Below are 22,953 nucleotides of genomic sequence, written 5' to 3' on the forward strand. Positions count from 1 at the left end.
TTTATATTAGTTAATAGGTAGGGGTTAAAGAAATAAACAATGACAAAGTCCTAGAAGGTTTCTTCTTTGGTTTGTTAAGAAGCTTGCCTAATCAACTTTCAACTTAATAAATAGTTAGCATATATAACAAATATACATTTTTTTTTAAAAAAAACCACTTTAAATAAGAATGTCCGAAGTAGAGAATTCTCTAAATGCTCTAGGAGCACAGACTTTATTTTCAGCTATGACAGAAGGCACGAGTTCATTTAATCAACAACAACAACAGTATCAGGAACAACAAAATATAGACAACAATTCAGAAGAAAACTCGTCAACTAGTACTTTGACGGAGATCCCACAATCTCCAACACAATTATCGAGCGAAGATTCAGTAATTTCGTCACCGACCACATTGGATCATAGCTACAATTCATCAAATTTATCTCAGTCATCAAATTCATCAAATTCATCAAATTTATCAAATTCATCAAATTCATCAGATTCATCAATAACACTTAATGTACCATTTAATCCAATTTCATTTCTAAATACATTGCATCAAAAATTGAAAACTTCGAAACCGCCAGTTTATTCATATTCGCATGATTCTGTTACGGGTCACTTTTACTGTCATGTGAATTTTTGTGGACAAACTTATGAGAATAAAACCGCACGTTCAAAGAAACAGCAGGCAAAAGAAGAAGCTGCAAGTATCGCTATGAACGATCTTTCATTGCGTATGCCAGAAATCACAGATTTAATTCGTCAAGAACTGGTCAAAGCTCATACGTCATTACAAAAAGCAAATAATAACAAGGGTAATAATCAAGCAGTAAAACGTCCTTATTATTCTAGACAATCTTATCAACAACAAATTATTGCACCACATCCGCTAGAACTTATTCCTAAATCAGTTCAATGGTACCAAAGACAAGTAGCTCATGCAAGTTCTATTGGGCAAATGAAGAGGCCTTGTGTATTACTACTAGAGTTCTGTCAAATGCATAAATTAGGACATCCAACTTATACAATCAGAGATGATGGCAGTGGATATTATTTATTTGATTGTACCGTGTATAATCGTACGTTTAATCCTCAATTGAGTTTTTGGAGGAAAAGTGATGCTAAAGATCATGTTAGTCAAATAGCATTTCAATGTTTATACGAAGAATTTATTGAGAAAGAAGGTCAAGAAATTCAACAATCTTACGGGTTATCACCAATAACTTCACCTCCACCACCTCCACCATCTAACATGGCTTATCCTCTTATTTATTCTAATGTCACTGATGGAAATAGTTATGCGTACTTCACCAATTAGACTCGATAGTTATCTTTTTACTTCCCATTCAACTCGATATTAATTTAACACTACTACGCAGTTTTTGATCGGAATTAATAATTATTATAAATTTTTTTGAGGTTTGCAACATGGACTTTTGAACATTTTATTTTAGCCTTTGATTATTAGTTATTTCTAAGATCAACCTTTTTTTTTTAATTAATCATTAAACAATTTATATCTTCTTATATTATTATTAGTATTATTTATTTTATTAACGATCGGGAAATCATTAATGTGTTGTTATTTATTAAATATACAGTTTATTACAAAATGATCTGCTGGTTTAGCATTAAAAATCATGGCCCAATTTTCTTTTAATAAATAACAACCATATTATCCAATTATTTTTTTTAAAAAAATTAGACTTCGATAATATATTAAGATTCAAGAAATTTTTAGTGAATTTTCATAATGTAACTTGGTCATTGTTATTAAACATCGCACTATATCAAATCTGTTAAATCTGGTAAAGCCCAAATTGTTAACTAGTTTTTGTTTGGGCTAAACATTTAATAACATAATGCAATTTTATGCTCACTAAAAGTAACCATAGACTAAATTCTGACTAAAAATTTGTTTCTAAATTTGTAAACACAAAATAAATAAATGAGCAAGGAACTAATTTGTATTGAAAGGCTTATCATTTTTGTGACATAAGATGGAAGATTAATTGATCTACTGATCTACTGCCTACTTTTAAGTTTTAAAAAGTATTTGATAATCAATAATGATCTACGAAATCTACCCTGTTAGTAAAAAGATGAATTTTTTTATCAGATATAAATCAATAATAGCAGGTTCTATAATTGGAATTGGAACCAGCATTTACACCTTTGTTCCTACATTCGAACAGTTGAAACGGTAACTACCATATATTATTTCTATATTATTTCTCAAATCTATTTTTCTCATTTATATTATATAGGGAGACGAGCGGAACTTTTATTCTATCCGATAATCAAACTGAGAGTAATTTAAACACCGTTTCAAACAAAAAACCGGCTTCGGAAAAAGCAAGTTCATAAATAAGCAAAGATGACAACGGCAAGAGCAAAATTAAGTAAAATAATGATTTTGATTATTTAAGACGACTACTTAAAAGTTTAATATTTACAGTCCAGCCTGAATTATCTACAAAAACCTATCACCTTACATTATATAATGCTTGATCCAATTTTATTAAGCAAGAGAAATAATCCAATCACCAAATTTAATCATCAATATTAGTATACTATTAAAAAAAAGAAGAAATTAATATTAGTTAATTATTAATATGATATTTCTTATTGTTTTCTTTTTTACCTCAATATCGTCCATTTTATTACTCTTTTTCTTCTTCTTATTTTCTAGAGCAACCTTTCGCTCTAAGCGTTTATTCTCCTTGAGATTATGTTCCATAATTTGTTTTTCACAACCTGGAATTGGACACGGTACAACATTGCCGTTTTGCCTCATTAACGACAAAATAGCTTCTTTGGAGAATGAATGCTTACACAGATCACTTAATTAGTTAAATAAAATGGTAAATAAGAATTTGTTGTGAGATTACTGAAAAGAAACAACATTAATAAAATTCTTATAAAAACCTCGTTACTGGATTTTCTAATGGTAGTGTTGTGATTGGACAAGTTAAAGAGTCTTTTTGATGACCAACCACAATATCATCATCATCATTTTGATTCAGAGATGGCATAGGTTCATTTGGATGTTTGACTTCCTGTTAAATATAAAAAAATCAATTTAATTATTAATGGCGATATAATTTACAATTTATGATATTAATATAATCACCCAAATTTTCTGTCGGAAATCCTCATAATTTTCGTTCTTTAAGTATTTTTCTTCTTCAGAAACTTGCGAATAATCTTTAACGGCTTTTTCACATTCTTGATCATAAACTTCTACAACATCATCCTAAAAAAAAATTTAATTAAAATAAAATAAATCAAAATAAATAATATCTATGATACTTACAAATTTGCGCCCATTGTTCGTCCTAATTTTAATTCTTTCTAAAACCTCTTTTTGTGCAGAAAGTTTATTTTCAATATCAATCATATTTCGCAAAGAATCGTCCATTCTTTGGACCTATTGTAATCATTTATTAATAATAAGAATTAAATAAATAAATGAAAAAAAAGTTAAACCTTTTCTTTTTCGTCTACTTCTTCAAGGTCAACCGCAACTTCTGTCACATAGTTTATGCCCTTCGAAATATATTGTGACAATGCTTCACTGTCTCGAAATAAATTATCGTATTCCATATTTTCACTTAACGCTAAACTTGTATTTCCCTCTAAGGAACCACTGGAGCGTCTTCCCGACATTTCTAAGTTATATTATTGTATTGATCAAGTAAAATGCAATTCTAGTTTTGAAGTTGGGACAACAGAACGCGTACCAACATCATATTTTAAACCCATTTTATAGATTACCATATTAAGAATTAATTACGCATTTTACATTAATTCATATTTACTATTTAAGTCCCATTTTAAAATCTTGGAATTTGGAATTATAATTGAAAATGAGTAGACGGGTCGATTGAAATCTTTATTAAACTTTTATATATCTTACAAGAATATAATACCAATATACATAATAATTCCATAATTCCATATGTAAGTATTATAAATTAGGTCAATTTACCTAGTTATTTCTTTTATAATAATTAATCATAGAGTTTTCCTTAAGCAGTTTGGCTTATCAGAAGTTTTAGGTATCTTTGAGAATGTAAGTTTTTTTTTCACAATCGCGTTTGGTTTCTAATTCTGCTTGATTAGTTACTCGGATCCTGGCAGCGGGAACAGCGATAGAGAAATTTTGTTTACTATCCTGGGATGTAGACAAGAATTTTAGAGCTTTTTATTTCAAAAATTAATAGTGGATTACTCACAAAACAAATAACCCGAATCATCCCCGAAACTGATGTGTCTTAATGAACGATTGTCACATCTGTAACATCACACTTTCGATTTAAAACTATAAATGTTAATAAACACTGTTAAAGATATTTTTTATAAATCTATTAAGAGATAGGAATAAGTTCATTAACACTTTTAAAAAAGCAACATGCACAAAATCTATGAACCTCATCTAAAAGTCAGGCTATGCTACACAACTTCTATCATTTCTGGGGCCAAAATTCTCTAAAACTCCTTAACATGTGAATTTTCGTAAAGCATAAAACTAATTGGATCATGATTTAATACTATGATATGGTTTCGCGTATTATTTTCATTTTATTAATGTTTTGATGATTATATTTTACTCTTCTATTTCGATAAGGGCTGAACTCTAATGATTCGAATCTCAATGTTCGTTCCATAATATCTAACGTAATCGCAAGTCTGTTGCTAGAACTGCTATCCTTCGAAATTCTAAAAGGAATAAAATAGAAATTTATCACAATTAATCAGTAACATTTAAATTAATTTACCTGATTCACATGGAGTTCTCAAGAGTATTTTCTCATGCTTGGAAACTTCTGATAGGATCTATCAGAGCTAAACAAACATCATAAATACAACAAATCATTAGGATACCAAGTTGGCGATCCATCTTTATTTTCGATGGGCATTAACGACTTAAAAGTAGATTTGTTATACACAAATTAAGGTTTAATCAAATTCAAACTGGTCTAACTTGTTTAAGGCCAAGAATCGGAATCAGGATTATTGTTTTTCCCATGATCAAGTGACCAACTTTTCTTAACTAAAAATGACGGCATTCTCCCTAGTCATGCAGTTTTTTTTCTCAATGGCAAAAATCTAAATTTGTCTTAATCAAAAATATCGTAATTACGTAATATATTTTTAATTGACATATTTGGTACATTAATAGGTATATAAAAAAAGACACAATACAATAAAAAAAAATTTTCCCTTTTCTTTTTTCTTTAAAATTCGTAAGTTATAATGGAATTAGCAGAAAAATCAATAACACTAAGTCCTCCAAAAAATTCCAATGAATCGAAAAATTCCTCCAAAACGGATCAAGGAATAAAAAATATAATTTTTGGATCAGTAAGTTTTTAATAACTCTTAATAATCTTCCTTCCATGTAACTTTACACTATTTATGTGTAGATTGCTGGTATGACGGGCAAATTAGTAGAGTATCCATTCGATACGGTTAAAACTCGATTACAATCGCAGCCATCGGAATATAAACTATTTAATGGACCATTAGATTGCTTTCGTCAAACATTAAAACATGAGGGACTTTTTGGACTTTATCGGGTAAATAAGCTTATGATGTTTCTCCTTATTTATCTTTTCTTTTTCTTGGTTTTTAAACGATTCTCTTGTAATATAATTAGGGTATGTCTCCACCAATGATAGGAGCGATGTTAGAAAATGCTAGTTTATTTTTAGTATATAATCATATACAAACAATGGTAAGAGAATTTAAAACGCCAAATTATAATAATGAATCGCAACATCAAGCACCACTTTCAATGTCAGTAGTATGTTTGGCAGGGGGGTTGTCAGGTACCACCGCTAGCTTTTTTTTAACTCCAATAGAATTAATTAAATGTAAATTACAAGTACAAGAAGCATTCACTTATAAAATGGAAAGGAATAGTATGATTACCAATCCGCGTTATAATGGACCGTTTGACGTTATAAAACATACATTAAAAACTCATGGTATTAGCGGATTTTATCGTGGACATTCAGGTACAATTGTAAGGGAAACAGTAGGAACTGCAGCATGGTTTAGTACATATGAATTCCTTACACGTTTATTTATATTAAACCGAATTGACAAATCCTCGTTCAATGAGAGACAGAATATAACTAAAGACGATTTGTCAGCGATAGAATTGATGAGTTCAGGGGCCTGCGCAGGAATGGCGTATAATTTGTTAATGTTTCCGGTAGATTCGATAAAAAGTCAAATGCAAACAGATGAAGAAATAATGAAAATAACGGGCAAAGATGTAGTAAAAAGAGGATTTTGGAGAGTGGGCAGGGAGTTATATAAGAGTGATGGCATTAGTGGATTTTATAGGGGTTGTGGTATTACTGTTGCTAGAGCCGCTCCTAGTAGTGCCATCATATTTATGACTTATGTAAGTACATATTTCAAAGATTGAATTTATTTTATATGTATGTATACTAACTAATTATTTTATGTTGTAGGAACTTTTGTGTAGACATTTCTCAACAATTTAATAACATTTATTAATTAAATTTAACTAACAGTACTTTTGAACCCTACTTTTCCTCATACCGTAGCACTGCTTAACCAAACCTTAATACAATAAGCACCATTCATATTTTTTCCTTCAGTTTTAGCATAATCAATCATACTTTTATCTACTGTATTAGTTCTCAATCTACCAATTGATTTGGTAACAACAGCGCTTCTAGCGGCACCTTTTCTTAAACTCATTCTACCGCTAATTTTTAATTTAATACCTGCTAAATGTGTGGGTAAATAATAATCTCCGTTTCGTAATAATTTTGTCCAATTCAAATATTGTGTTGATATACCATCTATGATAGGTTTACTAGTGGGTGTAGTAATAGTAGGCGTAACATTTCTAGTAAAAGATTGTGTAGCAGGAGGTAAAGTGGGAATCAATCCGTTCCTACTTTTAATACCACCAACTAAATTTCCCCTCTCGTAATTTATTAATGATGCTAATGGAACTTTTTTAAATAAATTTCTACGTATTTGTCTAATATTATGTTTTTTCGTTTGCATTGCTAAATATTGTGCTAATATTTTACTACTTAAAAAAGGATATTTTAATAATATAATCTTGAATTCTACCGGCTTTTTATATAAAGTGGAATATAATTCTGATAATTTTTTCAACGAAATTGGTGACAAATGGCCATTTAAGTCTTCCTGAGTTGCAACAGAACCTTTTAAGGAGGAAGTGTTCGTACGAGAATTAAGCATTGGCTTATAAACATATTGTTGTATTACAACTTTATTTGATGAATGTTTAATTTGAAAGTCGTTTAATGGTAATTGCCAATAATGTTGTAAGGTCGTTTTAACATTTTCATCATAATTCGTATAAACACATTTTTTTGGATTAAATAAATATTGTGTATTTTGCCATTCTAATTTCGTTTTTAACCTTAAGTTACGCGAGTTCATAATAATGATAATTATTCGTTTTATCAAGGATGGTTGTAATATCAAAAGGTCAATCAGTAATATCTTTCTTGATTATCTTAAAAAAAGATTACCGTAGTAGAACTGCGCTTGTTGCTGCGGTTTCTAATTTCGTTCAAGGATGAAAACACTAATTTTAGTACCGTAGTAGAACTGCGCTTGTTGCTGCGGTTGAAACTGCGGGTAACAACTACGGGATTATATAAACGTCTTAAAACGTAATTAAAAATTCAAGCTTGTGCTTTCCTGAACTCGATAACTTACTACTTACTACTGAAAGACTCGGTCGTTAAATATCTTAAGAAAAACTTTTCTGCTTCATTATTAATAAAATACAAAATGGCTGTTCGTAAGTAAACAAGTTTAATTCGAGATCCATTTTTTTCTTTTGCCTATAGTTATATAATTTTTGTTTGGAATTTCAACTGACTTTTTTGCGAAATTTTTTTAATCTCAAAAAAGGTGCACAATTTGAAAATAGTAATGAACTTGGAGTTTTCTCTCGTTTGACTAATTCTTATTGTTTGGTCGCGATCGGAGGTTCCGAAAACTTTTATAGGTTTATTACCCTTATATAATAACTTCAAAATTCTACGCGATTTGACATAGAATTAATTGAGTTAGTGATAATCTAATTTATTATAATTTTTATATAGCGTATTCGAAAGTGAATTGGGTGATGTAATTCCGGTAGTTCATGCTTCGATTGCTGGTACTCGAATCGTTGGTCGTTTATCAGCAGGTAGGTATTTTGTGTATTTTGTTAAAAAAAAACTTAACCGTACTTAAAGTATTGGAATAAATAATAACTAATTATATCATTTAGGCAATCGTAAAGGATTATTAGTTCCAAGCACTACAACAGATCAAGAACTTCAACATTTACGTAATTCTTTACCTGATTCCGTAAAAATTCAACGTATTGAAGAACGTCTTTCAGCATTGGGAAATGTAATCGCGTGTAATGATTACGTTGCGTTAGTGCATCCTGATATTGATCGAGAAACTCAAGAGATTATTCGTGATGTATTGGAAGTTGAAGTTTTTACCCAGACTATCGCTGGAAACGTTCTTGTAGGGAGTTATTGTGCAATAAGTAATCAAGGCGGATTGGTAAGTACATTTAGATTTTTTAAATTCATGAAATAATTTATTAATATTCGTTTTATATTGTAGGTTCACCCACGTACGACGGTTCAAGATCAGGATGAATTATCATCGTTATTACAAATTCCACTTGTGGTACGTTTTGTGTAACATAATGATTAACAATGTAATCTTTCATCAATACTAATATATTTACAGGCAGGAACAATAAATCGAGGATCGGACGTGATCGGAGCAGGTATTGTAGTAAATGATTGGACTGCATTCGCTGGTCTAGATAGTACTTCAACAGAATTATCAGTGGTAGAAAGTATTTTCAAGTTACATGATGCTCAACCAACAGCTATAGTCAAACAAATGAGAGATTCACTGGTAGATACTTATAGTTAATTAATTATATATTTCTACTTTAATTAGTGAAGGAATTTGGTAAATATAATTAGATATAATTTAGTATATTTTTTTTTCCTGTTCCCTTTTTATTTAATATATTGTGTTTCTTTTGTATAACACATAATATAATGGTTGAAGTATATTGATACTAAACCTTTTTATTAAAAGAGATTCAAAAAAATTTCCAAGATTTGGTTCCTTAATGATTTCCACCAAGAAAACCATCACAATCTCATAATCTGACTCAGAAAGTTTTCTTAATAAAAGTCAAAATGTTTATCTAGTAAATCTACAATCTGAGAAGAATATATATTCGAGTGAACAAAGTCGTATTTAACGAATTTTTTTAGGAAAAAAGGTATGACATAATATTGAAAGAAGATTGAACATCAGATTTGCTTACAGGTTATATATTACTTACGTGATTATATGTATATTTAAAATCATCGAAAAGAAATGATTAAAAAATTACAAGAATTTGGATATCCAATGATTCTTTCAATTTTATCTTGGGAAATAAGAAAACTATCAGATTTGCAATTTGATAAATGAATCAAATCCTCTTACTACTACATAAAAAGCAAATATTAATGATATCAAATTTATAATTGTTAACTCTTAACATATAAGAGATCATTGAAAGACGGAATGGATTTTGCATTGAAGAATTATTATGGAATTATTCTTCTTCAATAATTTTGTAATTGTATTTTATATTATATAGTCTTAAGTCATTAGAACTTATTACAAAATTCATTTTGTTATGAGAAGGTGATTCCGCAAAAAAAACTTGTTATTCGTGTAAATAAAATATTTAATATTACAATTTGTTAATTTTCTCAAATATTATGAGGATTAGATAGCATCTATTTATTGCAATTCAAATATTTATAATATATAATAACAAAAAATTAGATTAACTAAATAAAAAAAAATAGTGGTAAAGAATTTAAATGAAGTTACCTGTCAACAATTTATTGAGTTTAGCAAGCTTGGAAGAAACAGACAAGTCAATAGTCTTATCGTTTCCAATTTCAACCACTAAACCACCAAGAATCAATGGGTTAACCTTATATTTTTTTTTCAAAAAAAAAAAAATTTTTTTTTTAGTATAACGTTAACATAATTTAAACCTAATTATGAATTAAACATACTTTGTTCGTAACAATAAGTTTTTGACCTTGATCTAGGAAATTAGTCAAGGATTTTTCAAGTCGACGCAAAATATTAGGATCAAGATCCTAAATAAAAAACAACAATAATAAGAATAATCAAAAACTAAAAAAATAAAATTATTAATTATAAATCCTTCTTTTGAAATCAACCTTGGCAGTGATAATTGTAACGGGAACTTCGCCACGATTAGCAACCATTAATGATTGAAATGAATTAATGATTTTTGTAGTTACAGGAAGTCTACCATTTTCAGCCAAAACTACGAAAAAATTTTTAGTAGTCTCGGAATACTTTCCATCTTTTAACAAGGCTTCTATACTAGCTTTCTTATTTTTACGACTTAAAGAAGGGTCTTCAAGAAAATTACGAATTTTAGAATCTTTTTCAATCGCTATCTTAATCTTACTAAGTTCAGCTTCAACCTTTTCGAGTGTTTGTTGTTTAGAGGCAGCTCCAAATAATGCTGTAGCATAACGACCTTCAATACCATGAAGAGCTAAAGGAACCTAATGAAAAAAATTTCTGGTTGACAATTGATCATTTTATAATAATTGATATTATTATTATTAAATTATTGTTACCTTAACAGCTTTAGTAGAGGCTGGAGTGGCATAGCTCCTAGCCAACTATTTTTTAAAAAAACGAACGTATTAGAACAATTATATAAAGCTTATAAAGTGGAACTTAGTTATAAAATAACTTACAAATGTACCTTTGGAACAGAAGTTAATAATTGTTTAGCCAAATTAAATGAAGTGAAAGAAGCCATCCCACCAACAAAAAAAAAGTCAAAAGGAGATTTGAAAAAAAAAATGAAAATTTCAAAATCTATCTACGTTACACAACTTTATTAGATTTAGTAGATTATTAGTTCTCTCAATTTTATTAGATTTAATTGATTATTATTAGTTCTCTAGTAGCTTTTCTTCATCTAATGCACTTTTTCATGCCTAACACAGGAAGATTTATTAGACTAACTAAGCTTATCATAATCGGTTTATAAAGTTTAGAAATTCGAAAAAGCCTCTTGACGAAAAAAATATATGTACATCCTAAAGTTGAACCATCTGTGGCATTATACCATTTGGGAATATTACCCTTTATTTGAAGTATTTGGGTATTTAGATATTTGGAACGAGCATCGAGCAGTTGAAGAAATTTGAAGCATCTGAAGCATTAAACAAGGCACCGGTCAATTGACATTTCTAATAATTTTTTTTACCAATCCAAGAAAGGTTCATTGTCATTTGTTGGAAATTTTACTGATAGATTTTAATGTAGGTATCGGGGAATTCTGTTATAATTAGATCACTCTTTAGATTAGTCCAATTAAAGTTAACGATTTTCATGTTGATCAATATTTATCAAATATTTGTAATAGTAAATACTAAATATTATATTACCATACAGATATTTATACTAGCTGTTAAAAGTGCATAAAATTATATTGTTAAGAAAGATAAACAAATTATTTAATTACGTTATATGTACATTGATTTGAAATAAAAAAATGATTTAAAAATTACATGTAAAAATTAATTATATATAGTAAATTTCTTACCTAAATCAAAGAATATCAAATTATCCCGTATTTTGATCTAATTGTACGTCATTATTATCATATATTGACTTCTGATTAAGTTTAATATTATTATTACTGCCTTTATTCCCTTTACTCCCTTTACTGCCTCGATGATAAAATCTAATTAAGCTGGCTGCTACGAAACATATTGTAGAAATCCTAAATATAAAAGGAATCTTTCTTTTTGAAGTTTCATTATAAGTATCACCAAAAAAATTCATTGACAAAAAAATATCTTCTCTTTTTGAAAATGATGCTTCCTGTAATCTATTAATTGTTGGCACGAACCCTAATTGAAAAATCATTGAATTTTTAATATCACTAATTGGAAAAAGGTGTGTACGATTTATTTGCTAGAATATTCAAAAATTGTAGAAGACCTACTTGAAGTTTTTGAAATTTTATTTTGTTTCCATATATCAGAAGTGGTTGTGATTGTTGTAGGTTGACCTGGTGGTACATAATGTGGGTGAAAAGGAAGTTGAATCGTTGAAGCATAATAACGTTTAATATTATTTACTTCTTGTAGAAATATTCGTTTTACTATTTTAGATTTATTTGAACAAATCATTATACAATATTAGAACAAGATTATACAATATTAGAACAAGAAACTTTATTATTTGAGCAAATCGTTATAAACTGTCAATGATATCTCAAAAATTTAAAATTTTAATTTTTTTTAAAATTTTTTTTTTTGTTGATCTACCAATTAGTTACACAGTTTTAGTTAGCATCATAGTAGATCAATTTTTTTTTATAAAATTTATTTTAGCGAAAGTCACTGTAAATGGAAAATCGGTAAAGTAAAATAAAATATTTTACATTTCATTATTGATATGCTGCTATACAATACTTTTAAAAATATTTTAATTTTGATCATTTCGGGTTTTGAGCCGATGCTTATTAGTAATTAATCGTCTTTTTATATGAGCAAATGGAACAAAAACAAGCCGGTGATTGGCTAAAATATTCGGATTGGTTAAAGGATATTCAATCCAAAAACTTTTGAACGATCAGGAATAGTAAATTTATTCTATATAGTATAAATAATCTAACCAATCATGATTATGTCGTACAAACTTTGCCATCACTTTACTCCATCAATTCTTTTGCAGGACTAAAGACACTAAACGCCTTGAAAATGAATTCTTTTCCTCACCAACTAATCTATCAACCAAACGGTTCCCCGAATGGCCCTGTTTCGCCAGTTCATTCGCCTACACATACGCCGTCTCCGCCGACGACTTCTCCAGGACAAACTTCTCCTCTAAGCTATCCTGTTTCACATGGTGTACCTGCGATTTATTCTGGTGGTAACATGTTATTTCCGTTTCAATCTAAATTACAACCCAAATTACAATCACCTTTGAATCATGCGTTTGCTTCGCACTCGCTCCTTAATCAAAATTCTGGACCACCTGGACAATCTTTAATGCAACAGACAAATATGACGGTTTCTCAATCACACGCTTTATCTGTTACAAATACACCACATTGGCAATCGCAACTTAGTTATTATGCTATATGCCGTAATTCAAATTCTCCTCATCACCATGCTCGTCAAGCTGCTGCTGCTGCCCGTAATAGTAATCTTGGTAACCTTGGCAGTTCAGCGATTGCTATAACAGATCCAAATAATCCGAATAAACCGCCACTAAATGGTATACTTCCAAAGAAAGAAAAGGAAGCTAATGGGGAGAAACAAGATCAACCATTTCAACAATGGATGACAATTGATCTGGGTGGAATGGGCCTTAAAAACATTAGTAAAGAATTATTTCATTATAATTTTCTTACAACGCTTTATATAAACCATAATAATTTGACTTATGTATCTTCGGAGATCTCTAAATTAAGAAACCTAACTATACTGGATATTTCGGGTAATAAATTATCAGTTCTTCCACCAGAGTTAGGCATGTTAACGAATCTCAGAGAACTGTTGCTATTTGACAATTTGCTTGTGAACATACCTTTCGAACTGGGTACACTCTATCAGTTAGAAACACTTGGATTAGAAGGAAATGTGGGATTAAATGACACTATAAAATCCATATTACAAAAGGATGGTACAGCAGCTGTGATACAATTTTTACGCGATAATTGTCAGGGTATATTTTTCGATATATATTTGTTGAAATTTTAGCGTTTACTTTATTAACCTTTTATTTTGAAATTAAAAGTTCCACCTCGTCCAATAGAAAGGGATTGGATAATGTTGGAAAATGAAGCTGGTGGAGATCGTGGTATGTCTCCAGTAGACAGGAATTGGCTTTACACCAAAGAAAAGGAAATGGTGAAAAAAATAAAAATGAAAATAAAATAGAATAAAATAAAATAAAGAGTAACCTTTTCTCACTCTGGTATTTGCTGGATTCATTATTTTTTCAATGTATTATAGATACTTTTACACTCCTTTGCTATAATATCCTATGTGAAAAATATGCAACCACTCAGTTATATGGATACACTCCTGTTTGGGCTCTTGAATGGGATTATCGAAAGGAATTAATTATGAGTGAGGTATTATCATATAACGCTGATATAGTTTGTCTCCAGGTGGGTTATTATATTTTATACCATTCATATAATTTCGTTAGGCTTCCATTTAATTTCTTCCTTTTCGTTTTTTTTTTTGATTTAATCAGGAGGTCGATACATCTCAGTATGATGAATACTTCAAGGATACATTTCACAATCATGGAGGCTATGATAGTGTATATTGGCCAAAATCCAGAGCAAAGACAATGGCTGATTGGGAAAAGAAATCAGTTGACGGATGCGCGACATTTTATAAGAGTTCAAAGTAAAATTATTCTTGTTAAAATTATAATTTCCATGATATTTAAAAAGAAGGTGAAAATAAAATATTAATGCAATCTTAACTTCCCCTTAATAGGTATCAATTAATTGACAAACAATTGATAGAATTTAATCAAGTTGCTTTACAAAGACCGGATTTCAAGAAAACTGATGATATGTTCAACCGTGTGATAACTAAAGACAATATTGCAATTGTAACATTGCTCGAAAATAAGGAGACTTTATCTCGCGTTATTGTAGTTAACTGTCATATTCATTGGGATCCAACATACGCAGATGTCAAACTTGTTCAAGTTGCAATGTTAATGGATGAACTAGATAAACTTGCACAAAAATGGTGTACTAGTAATTCACCATACAATTATACTTCACCACAAAAGATATCTACTATTATTTGTGGGGATTTTAACTCTACGCCAGATTCTGGTGTATATGAATTTCTTACTCGTGGTATTATACGACAAGATCATGATGATTTTGGTGACCATAGGTATGGAACATATACATCCGAAGGTTTATCCCATAAGTTATCTCTCAAATCTGCTTATTCAAATATCGAGGAACTGCCATTTACCAATTTCACGCCAAGTTTTACCGGCGTAATTGATTATGTTTGGTATAGTACAAATACCTTGAGTGTTACTGGCTTATTGGGGGGCATAGACAAAGAATATTTGACAAAGATGGTTGGATTTCCAAACGCGCATTTTCCATCCGAGTACGTGTTTTAATATATCAATATACAAAAAAATTAATTACGTATAGAATCATTTTAATTTTCTAATTTTTTTTTAATTTTCCTCTTCCAGTCACATTGTAATCTTGGCCGAATTTCGAGTTAAACCTCCACAAACGATACCGCAACCTCCTCAATTTGGTTTATCTAATAGTGGTTTACAACGGCGATTTAACAGTAGCCAATTAAATTCAAGAAGGTAAATGCAGGGCATAAAAAAAAAATTATTTATGTTGTTTTGGACAATGTCAAAATTATATTTGTATCAAATTATTGTTAGATATGGTTGTAATAATGGGTGATAGTTAAAAACAAAACAAAAAAGGATTTTGGACTATCATTTGTTTTTTTTATCATTGTAATAGATCAAATCATTATTTTATTATTGTTTGCTACATTCTTTTTTTTTCATATTCTGACGGCCCAATTTGGGTATCTTATTTTTTTATTGTGATAAAGCTTTTTGAAGAAGCTTCATCATCCCCATTTATCCGCTTCTTCCCTTTTTCCATGTAAATAACACCGGCTACTTGAATTTGGTGGACAACCATTCATAAATTTTCTATTTTGTGAGAATATTGAAGATCACGGTTTTGTATTATAACAAAGCCATTTTTTATTTTGTTTTTTTTATTTTTATTTTTTCGTGTAAGAATAAATTTTTATCATTTCTTTTCTTATTTTCTTATAATTTTCTACAAAAAAAAAATTTTGCTAAATCTATACAAAAGTATATTCTAATGAATGTACATGAAATAATGTTATCTAAAAAAGTTTTATAGTCTCATATCAATCTACCATTAAATTAAAGTAATATTAGACCCTAATAAACTCGCGTATAGATATATCAGTAAAAATTAAATAGCTGCTAATAAGGGTTATAGGATTTTATAGTAAAATAACGATCTAGATAATATCTTCAAACCTGAGTTCATTACAATGCGTTTTCTTGGGTATTCTTTTCTTCACTCACTGGTTCCTTTGATTTTGATAATTCTTGCATAATCTTTTCTTTTTCTTGCTTCATAATTTTGTATTGAGCTTCTTTCTCTAGTATTTCATTTCGTAAATTTAAGAGGTTGACCATATTTACTAGGCCTTTTTTTATAATATTTTAATTATTATTATTATTTTTAAAGAAAGAAATTTTATTTGTATTATTTGTATTAAAAAGCAAGTAATTTACCCTGCTTAAAGTGTTTTTGCGAATCCCTTAAGGATGGTGGAACCAAAAGTCCAAACCAATGTAATGGATCGCGTATAATTTTTTTTTTTTGCGGCTTCTCCGTTTTAGCCGTATTATCAGTTTTAGTTTCGAGTTCCTTTACATTGCGTCGACGAAGGGTTGAAGAGCTATCAATAATTTGACTAGATTCGGATTCATCAATTATATTTTCATCATTTTCCAAATATCCACTAATCAAAGAAAATTGATGATTGTAATGCTTTTTTTCTTCTTCAACACCTAGATTTTGTGATATCAAACTTTGTACCAAATGATAACAAACGAAACTGAGATGAATAATCAGTTGTAATAATGAGGTAGATAATTCATGTATTAACGGATATATTTATACATTCTTGTAGCAGCTTGCATTCTCCCGTCATACTGATCTTGAGTTAATCTACCAGGCCCCATAGTATATTTTGCGTGAGCAAGTTGCATAAAGGCCTGAAGTTACTTAGAATTTTAGTTTATGTCTGAATGGTACTATAAGAAAATAGGTAGTTACTTACACCTTCTAAATCCTTACTAATTTGTTGCCAATTTTCTTGATAATTGGAAATTAAATTCAAGTATTCAAGTAAAGCTTCGTCTAACCTTGAACAAATTTCTTCCAGTTGTTTTTCCATTTTCAAAAGAATTAAAAGTAATTATTTAACCGTTAAAAACAAATTAAAGTAATTGGCATATGACATCATGTGAAATTTATTGATAATCTAAAAACGTGTACAACTGATCCTCTTGTCAAACTTAAATAAATTTCGATGCAAAAAAAAATGATAAAATTTTAATAAAAAAATGTCTCAAAATCCCAATCGCAAACAAGTTAGGTATATATAGCTAATGTATTCTCATTATTTAATTATGCGTATTTGAAGTATTTGAAGTAACTTATATTTTAAACTGTAAATAATGCAGAGTATGGGTTGACGGTTGCTTTGATATGATGCATCATGGCCACGCCAATGCTTTGAGACAGGTTAGTTAATTAGTTCTTTTTTTTAATAAACCAACCATTTGAAATTAATTTTTATTACGATAGGCGAAGGCAATGGGAGATTTTCTAGTTGTTGGAGTTCATTCTGATGAAGAAATAGAAAAGCACAAAGGGCCTACTGTTATGAAAGAAGAAGAGAGGTAATCAAATTATTTTGTTATTATTTTCTTATATTACTATTAAATAAATAATACTTTTTTTTTAGATATACTGCGGTTGAAGCGTGTAAATGGGCCGATTTAGTTGTTAAAGATGCTCCATACTTTACAAGCCTTGAGGTAATGGAAAAATACAACTGTGATTTTTGCGTACATGGTGATGATATTACCACACTTTCTGATGGAACAGACTGTTATCAAGCTGTAAAAGATGCAGGAAAATATAGAGAATGCAAGCGCACTCAAGGAATCTCAACTACAGAATTGGTTGGACGCATGTTACTAATGACACGTGATCATCACAAGCGTCGATCATCCATCGCTTCGATCAATAACGAAGATTTAACTTCTTTTAGTAGTAACATAAAACACAATCCAGAAATAAAAATCTCCCATTGTTTACCGACTTCTAAAAAAATAGTACAATTTTCGGAAGGGAGAGAACCTGAACCTGGAGACAAAGTCGTTTACGTTGATGGAACTTTTGATTTGTTTCATGTGGGACATATTGAATTTTTGAAGAGGGCTAAATCATTGGGTAATTACTTATTAGTTGGTATTCATGATGATCAGGTAAGTATTTTAAAAATATAAAACCATCATTTTGGCAAATTTTATATTTATACTTGTTTCTTTTTTCCATAATTGTGTAGACGGTTAATGCAATTAAAGGAGTAAATTTTCCGTTAATGAATCTTCATGAACGCGTTTTAAGTGTTCTTGCTTGTAGGGTAAAAAAAATTTTTTTTTTTTCTTAATCTATACTTTTTCAATTACCTTTTTTTTAAAGAAAAAAACCTTCATTCAACTAGTATGTAGATGAAGTTATCCTTGGAGCCCCATATAGCGTCGACGAAAATGTACTATCTAAAGTTTATAAAGTTGATATAGTAGCACATGGAAATACTCCATCGCTCCCTGATGTGAATGGGAAAGACCCTTATGAAGTAATTATAATATATATCTCTCTCTTTAAGCATGATAAATACTAATTTTTATTATATAGCTTCCTAAAGCACTAGGAATATATGTTGAAATTGAAAATCCTTCTGCTGAAATAACAACTGACGGGATTATTAATCGAATTATTGAACACAGAAAGATGTTAGTAATAATTATGATTGTTTTGAATATAAAAATTTTTTTTATTATTTTTACTAATTTAACGATTTTTAATTTATAAAAGGTATGAAGAACGTCAAGCACGAAAGAATGAAAAAGCTAAGTTAGAGGAAGAGAGGTTGAATCAAAAATAATATAATTAATTACCGTATTTATTGTTTATATAATTTAAAGTTTTGATTATTTAAGTAAGAGATTATAGAATTAATTAAACTTTTAAAATAATTTTTTTTCTGGCAAATGTCTAACAAAGTTCAGTGATAAGTGGCAGTAATAAGAATAGTTAGTTTGACTAAATCATAAAATATGATTCAATATAAGAATTAATATTAAATTCTTTAATCTTTATATATCAGTGATTAATGTAATTATAAACCAAAGCTGATTACAAGAACTAACCTATATTTCTTTTCAGTATTTTCGCATACTATTACAAGAACTACATAATTAACTAATCGATTTACAAAGTCCTATTTAATTGTATATATTTTATTTTCAATATTTATATAATGGTTGAATAACAAATAGATTTATAGTTATTTCAGATTTATAAAAAATATGTAAAATAAATGGTAAATAAATTTATTATTAATAATATTATATTATATTTCACTAAACTGTTATATAAAAATAATTGTTTAAAAATGAGATGGCTCGCTAAAAGCATACAATATCCATTTATAAATAGAATGGTGAAAAAAAAGTTCTGTTAAAGCAAATTCTTAATTTATTTATTTTTTCCGCTTATTTTGCTTATTTCGTCGTTTTTTATTTTTCGTCCAAAGTGTTAAAGCATCTAAAGCTTTCTCCAGTGGAACCTTAATGTCTGCAATATCCCCAGGAAAGTCGGTATCGTGTAATTGCTTTTTCGCTTCCTTCGGTGTTTGATTTAGATCGGTTTTATGAAATTTGGTATTACTTAATTCCCTCATTTTTAACAACTTCTTAAAGTCTAATAACGTTAAGCCAACTTTTTCTAAAATTATTTTTAATTCAGTAAGAATATTATCGTCTTCTTCCTGTTCCTCGTCCTCCTCGTCTTCCTGTTCTTCATTTTCCTCGACTTCGCTTTCTTCGTCTCCCTGTTCTTCATTTTCCTCAGTCTCGCTTTCTTCGTCTTCCTGATCTTCAAGAAACCATTTATTATGAAGTATCTGAATAAATTCATCCAAACTTTTAAGTTTCATCTTTCGCACCACCTCACGCAAGAATTCCCCAATCCAGTCTCTATAGGTACTCAATACGTTTGTATAATCCACTTGTGCTTGTACATTATCTAGCTTCTCTTGTAAGTGTTTTGTTATATTTATGTGTCTTTCTGTCATAGATATAATATTATCTGTCTCTTGTTTTTGTTGTTCAACCATTTTATGGATTTTATTCGTAACACTCTGCAATTTCGTTAGATCATCGTTTAATCTATTTTCAATAGGTTGTGTTTTAAAATGCGACGAAACATTCATGAAAAGTTGTTTGTGTTCTTTTATAGTCATGTCGAAATCACCAGAGGAACGTTTATTATTATATAATTTTATCTCTCTTTCGATTGTATTTATCTCATCGAATACGTTAATTTGTGCCATAACTGTTGTTTGCTTTACTAATTGACGGGAATAAGTTTGAAGCCTGATATGGAATAAATACTAAAACGCCGTACCATGTGATCTTATGATGTGCTTAGATTTGTGGCGCAATAAAATTCTCTTTCTTTTTGTGTTAAATATTAAGATCTAAACAATAAAAATTAATTGTTATATTCGTAACATACGCACTTATAGATTTTATAATATTAATACTTTAGTCAATTGAACCAAGTTTTAAGAAACTAAGCGGAATTATTTAACAAGTATGAAAATATATATTTTTAGTTTTTATTAATATTTCTTAATTTATATTTATTTATCAATTTTATATTATAATTTTTAGTACTTTTAGCTAAACAAAATGAATCTAGAAAACTTAAAGGTTCAACATATATAAAGCTACTCAAATATTAATTTTTATTGAAATAACTTTAATATTCTTTAAAGTATAAATATTTTATATAAATTTGCTATTTTATATATAGTTAATTAAAGATTTATTATTTATATAAAAGTTTTGATTTAGTTTTTATTTAGTTTTCTTTCACTATACATTTGGTATTTTTGTTAAATAAAACAAACTTTTAAGATTAAGTTGCAGTTTTAATTATAAAGTTCTTAAACATTATAGAGTTGGATCTTATATTTACTAAATAGTAATGTTTAATAAAAATTAAAAATCTTGTGGTTGACAGAGCAATTGCTAAAATAACCTGTTTTAAACATGTTTACTTATTGATTTGTAGTGTTGTACTAACTTATTAAATCAAAATATATCAAATATTAGGACTAACAGCATATATATGAAGTACTTTTCAGGTTATTAGTTATTAATATTGGATTGTAAATTCTCATAGTATAAAAAACAAGTCATGAATTTTTCCTATTCTGCTATTCAGTCTTTTTGTGTACTGTTGTACTCATAATACGAATGTAATACAAGGTTCTAACAATAAATATAAGTTCTCCTAAAGTTCCTGATTCAGAGATCATCAAAACACTTGTAATGTTTATTCTTTTTTTGGTTAGATCTACATACACGAATTAGGAAAATTTTTAGTTGTGAAATTTATTCTTAGTTCTTAAAGTATATTATTCCTAATCTATTAGATTCAGACATCTATTTGATTACCATTTACCAATATATAGTAGAGACCAATATATAGTAGAGAATAGGGATTATGTCACCTACCCTCCTTCTAAGCGTACTTATGGTTTATTTATATATGCAGTTTTTTTTTTGTATGATGATTTATTAATACAGTGGCTTATTGTTAAATTGATTGACAATTTGGGATTAATTATTATTATATATTTTTTTTATTAATTTTATTAATAAAAAATAAATAATAAATATTCGTTATGGAGATGAAAAATAATAGATCATCAGACTGTGTTTTTCTTCTGTAAATAATGCATATAATATAAATAACATAGCTATTAAGAAATTAAATATAAGATATTAGATAATAACCACTTTATAATTGATTGATCAGCATTCTTGATCACATGTTTTGTTATGACTATATATTATGAAATAGCTTAAATTGTGAAACACAATGGGATTAACATTTTGGGATTAATTTATTATATATATATATTTTTTATTAATTTTATTAATAAAAAATAAATAATAAATATCTGTTATGGTGGTGAAAAATGATAGACCGTTGGACTGTTTTTTTCTTCCGTAAATAATGTATGGCAGAAATCATAATTAATTGATCAGCATTCTTATCCAAACCTTAATCTGAAGAAGTTTGTGCAAGGTTTATAGAAATAAAAAAAAAATTGAAAGTAGTTTATTCTTTATTATTTATATGAGAATTTTTACTATTTCAAGCTATATGAAGGAGAAAATACAAAGAGATAAAAAATCATATTATAGCGAAATTTATTTTAATAATGAAAAAAAAAATTATGCTGTTTTTTTTATTTTACTAAGAAAACATCAGTAATTTTATTGAAAAAATATTATTTTTTTTTTAACAAATATTTTTCATATTAAAATTTCTAAATTATGTATTTTTTTTAAGATTTTGAAATTAAATTAGATGTGTACTTATTATAAAGCTGTCAAAATTATATATTACATGTAATTTCATCTTTTCTACAACTTTACTTATAATAAAAAGTATATTTAGAATATCAATTTTTATTTTTATATATGGTATATTTTTCTGATCAGTAAATTTTAAAAATAAATATCATTACTAAATTTGACTTTTAATATAAAAAAAATTTATACCACTTCAATTATTAATAAGTTTATTTTTTTTAATAATGAAACATTATTTTTAAAAATTATGTACAAATTTAGGTGCAAAATACTCTAAAGAATAAGTTATCATTCTAATATAAGAAAAAAAAATTAAGCCAAAAAGACTTGCTAAATTTATCAATATAAAAAAAAGCTATATATTTTCATTAAAAAAAATAAAAATTTTTCAAATCAATTTTGTAAATATCAATATTTAAGTATTATATTAAAATATTCAATAAATACTATTAATAAATATATTTTTTTAATTTATTTTTGCTGTAAATAGTACTTTTATTTATAAAATGAAAGTCTATACAATAT

General features: G+C 28.2%; 11 protein-coding genes across 11 annotated transcripts; 5 read left to right on the plus strand and 6 right to left on the minus strand.

The window, feature by feature from the left end:
* The first annotated feature begins 3 nt into the window (after window positions 1-3).
* Window positions 4-1,939, plus strand: OCT59_009548 (uncharacterized protein). Its single transcript, XM_025315445.2, has one exon. The coding sequence runs from the start codon at window positions 170-172 to the stop codon at window positions 1,301-1,303; it is 1,134 nt and encodes a 377-aa protein (XP_025182862.1). The 5' UTR covers window positions 4-169; the 3' UTR covers window positions 1,304-1,939.
* Window positions 1,940-2,054: 115 nt separating this feature from the next.
* OCT59_009549 (uncharacterized protein) lies at window positions 2,055-2,454 on the plus strand (the record flags this gene model as incomplete). The annotated part of the gene is made up of 2 exons (XM_066133652.1): window positions 2,055-2,188; window positions 2,253-2,454. 2 exons carry the CDS (start codon window positions 2,055-2,057, stop codon window positions 2,350-2,352), a joined length of 234 nt encoding a protein of 77 aa, XP_066000074.1. The 3' UTR covers window positions 2,353-2,454.
* OCT59_009550 (uncharacterized protein) lies at window positions 2,247-3,735 on the minus strand. The gene is made up of 6 exons (XM_025310404.2): window positions 3,475-3,735; window positions 3,302-3,415; window positions 3,119-3,241; window positions 2,914-3,044; window positions 2,630-2,828; window positions 2,247-2,558 (listed from the first exon to the last, which is right to left on the minus strand). The coding sequence occupies exons 1-6, from the start codon at window positions 3,652-3,654 to the stop codon at window positions 2,538-2,540; spliced, it is 768 nt and encodes a 255-aa protein (XP_025182861.1). The 5' UTR covers window positions 3,655-3,735; the 3' UTR covers window positions 2,247-2,537.
* Window positions 3,736-5,244: 1,509 nt separating this feature from the next.
* OCT59_009551 (uncharacterized protein) lies at window positions 5,245-6,506 on the plus strand (the record flags this gene model as incomplete). The annotated part of the gene is made up of 4 exons (XM_025310403.2): window positions 5,245-5,352; window positions 5,415-5,567; window positions 5,648-6,403; window positions 6,474-6,506. 4 exons carry the CDS (start codon window positions 5,245-5,247, stop codon window positions 6,504-6,506), a joined length of 1,050 nt encoding a protein of 349 aa, XP_025182860.2.
* OCT59_009552 (uncharacterized protein) lies at window positions 6,486-7,497 on the minus strand. Its single transcript, XM_066133655.1, has one exon. It carries the CDS (start codon window positions 7,444-7,446, stop codon window positions 6,559-6,561), a length of 888 nt encoding a protein of 295 aa, XP_066000075.1. The 5' UTR covers window positions 7,447-7,497; the 3' UTR covers window positions 6,486-6,558.
* Window positions 7,498-7,696: 199 nt separating this feature from the next.
* OCT59_009553 (Eukaryotic translation initiation factor 6) lies at window positions 7,697-9,138 on the plus strand. The gene is made up of 6 exons (XM_025325120.2): window positions 7,697-7,813; window positions 7,927-8,023; window positions 8,121-8,206; window positions 8,291-8,577; window positions 8,641-8,706; window positions 8,770-9,138. Exons 1-6 carry the CDS (start codon window positions 7,804-7,806, stop codon window positions 8,959-8,961), a joined length of 738 nt encoding a protein of 245 aa, XP_025182858.1. The 5' UTR covers window positions 7,697-7,803; the 3' UTR covers window positions 8,962-9,138.
* A 481-nt stretch (window positions 9,139-9,619) lies between these two features.
* On the minus strand, window positions 9,620-10,925 carry OCT59_009554 (uncharacterized protein). The gene is made up of 6 exons (XM_025315444.2): window positions 10,853-10,925; window positions 10,722-10,766; window positions 10,290-10,646; window positions 10,119-10,205; window positions 9,928-10,033; window positions 9,620-9,830 (listed from the first exon to the last, which is right to left on the minus strand). The coding sequence occupies exons 1-6, from the start codon at window positions 10,907-10,909 to the stop codon at window positions 9,820-9,822; spliced, it is 663 nt and encodes a 220-aa protein (XP_025182857.1). The 5' UTR covers window positions 10,910-10,925; the 3' UTR covers window positions 9,620-9,819.
* A 642-nt stretch (window positions 10,926-11,567) lies between these two features.
* OCT59_009555 (uncharacterized protein) lies at window positions 11,568-12,717 on the minus strand. Its single transcript, XM_025315443.2, has 2 exons — window positions 12,107-12,717; window positions 11,568-12,011 (listed from the first exon to the last, which is right to left on the minus strand). The coding sequence occupies exons 1-2, from the start codon at window positions 12,291-12,293 to the stop codon at window positions 11,722-11,724; spliced, it is 477 nt and encodes a 158-aa protein (XP_025182856.1). The 5' UTR covers window positions 12,294-12,717; the 3' UTR covers window positions 11,568-11,721.
* A 3,501-nt stretch (window positions 12,718-16,218) lies between these two features.
* On the minus strand, window positions 16,219-17,168 carry OCT59_009556 (uncharacterized protein; the record flags this gene model as incomplete). Its single annotated transcript, XM_025315441.2, has 4 exons — window positions 17,022-17,168; window positions 16,862-16,956; window positions 16,471-16,769; window positions 16,219-16,382 (listed from the first exon to the last, which is right to left on the minus strand). Exons 1-4 carry the CDS (start codon window positions 17,136-17,138, stop codon window positions 16,219-16,221), a joined length of 675 nt encoding a protein of 224 aa, XP_025182854.1. The 5' UTR covers window positions 17,139-17,168.
* A 130-nt stretch (window positions 17,169-17,298) lies between these two features.
* On the plus strand, window positions 17,299-19,170 carry OCT59_009557 (uncharacterized protein). Its single transcript, XM_025315440.2, has 8 exons — window positions 17,299-17,339; window positions 17,428-17,488; window positions 17,552-17,646; window positions 17,712-18,237; window positions 18,318-18,395; window positions 18,477-18,611; window positions 18,671-18,768; window positions 18,851-19,170. The coding sequence occupies exons 1-8, from the start codon at window positions 17,308-17,310 to the stop codon at window positions 18,918-18,920; spliced, it is 1,095 nt and encodes a 364-aa protein (XP_025182853.1). The 5' UTR covers window positions 17,299-17,307; the 3' UTR covers window positions 18,921-19,170.
* Window positions 18,908-20,407, minus strand: OCT59_009558 (uncharacterized protein). Its single transcript, XM_025315439.2, has one exon. The coding sequence runs from the start codon at window positions 20,367-20,369 to the stop codon at window positions 19,518-19,520; it is 852 nt and encodes a 283-aa protein (XP_025182852.1). The 5' UTR covers window positions 20,370-20,407; the 3' UTR covers window positions 18,908-19,517.
* Window positions 20,408-22,953: the final 2,546 nt, after the last annotated feature.

Source organism: Rhizophagus irregularis, chromosome 17 (assembly GCF_026210795.1).
Source record: "Rhizophagus irregularis chromosome 17, complete sequence".
Lineage (NCBI taxonomy): Eukaryota > Fungi > Glomeromycota > Glomeromycetes > Glomerales > Glomeraceae > Rhizophagus > Rhizophagus irregularis.

What these genes read in the sequence shown, in the direction of transcription:
- OCT59_009558 (XM_025315439.2), bottom strand. Translation starts at nt 20,369, where the DNA reads ATGGCACAAATTAACGTATTCGATGAGATAAATACAATCGAAAGAGAG.
- OCT59_009554 (XM_025315444.2), bottom strand. Translation starts at nt 10,909, where the DNA reads ATGGCTTCTTTCACTTCATTTAATTTGGCTAAACAATTATTAACTTCT. An exon ending in TATTAACTTCTGTTCCAAAG is followed by an intron (nt 10,767 to 10,852) that starts GTACATTTGTAA and finishes TTTAAAAAATAG; the next exon opens with TTGGCTAGGAGCTATGCCAC. An exon ending in AACTTATTGTTACGAACAAA is followed by an intron (nt 10,034 to 10,118) that starts GTATGTTTAATT and finishes AAAAAATATAAG; the next exon opens with GTTAACCCATTGATTCTTGG.
- OCT59_009553 (XM_025325120.2), top strand. An exon ending in CGTTGGTCGTTTATCAGCAG is followed by an intron (nt 8,207 to 8,290) that starts GTAGGTATTTTG and finishes TATATCATTTAG; the next exon opens with GCAATCGTAAAGGATTATTA. An exon ending in TAAGTAATCAAGGCGGATTG is followed by an intron (nt 8,578 to 8,640) that starts GTAAGTACATTT and finishes TTTATATTGTAG; the next exon opens with GTTCACCCACGTACGACGGT.
- OCT59_009557 (XM_025315440.2), top strand. Translation starts at nt 17,308, where the DNA reads ATGTCTCAAAATCCCAATCGCAAACAAGTTAG. An exon ending in CCCAATCGCAAACAAGTTAG is followed by an intron (nt 17,340 to 17,427) that starts GTATATATAGCT and finishes TAAATAATGCAG; the next exon opens with AGTATGGGTTGACGGTTGCT. An exon ending in GTTATGAAAGAAGAAGAGAG is followed by an intron (nt 17,647 to 17,711) that starts GTAATCAAATTA and finishes CTTTTTTTTTAG; the next exon opens with ATATACTGCGGTTGAAGCGT.
- OCT59_009555 (XM_025315443.2), bottom strand. Translation starts at nt 12,293, where the DNA reads ATGATTTGTTCAAATAAATCTAAAATAGTAAAACGAATATTTCTACAA. An exon ending in TAAAATTTCAAAAACTTCAA is followed by an intron (nt 12,012 to 12,106) that starts GTAGGTCTTCTA and finishes TTTTTCAATTAG; the next exon opens with GGTTCGTGCCAACAATTAAT.
- OCT59_009552 (XM_066133655.1), bottom strand. Translation starts at nt 7,446, where the DNA reads ATGAACTCGCGTAACTTAAGGTTAAAAACGAAATTAGAATGGCAAAAT.
- OCT59_009548 (XM_025315445.2), top strand. Translation starts at nt 170, where the DNA reads ATGTCCGAAGTAGAGAATTCTCTAAATGCTCTAGGAGCACAGACTTTA.
- OCT59_009550 (XM_025310404.2), bottom strand. Translation starts at nt 3,654, where the DNA reads ATGTCGGGAAGACGCTCCAGTGGTTCCTTAGAGGGAAATACAAGTTTA. An exon ending in ATTTCCGACAGAAAATTTGG is followed by an intron (nt 3,045 to 3,118) that starts GTGATTATATTA and finishes TATATTTAACAG; the next exon opens with GAAGTCAAACATCCAAATGA. An exon ending in ATAAAATGGACGATATTGAG is followed by an intron (nt 2,559 to 2,629) that starts GTAAAAAAGAAA and finishes TTTTTTTAATAG; the next exon opens with TATACTAATATTGATGATTA.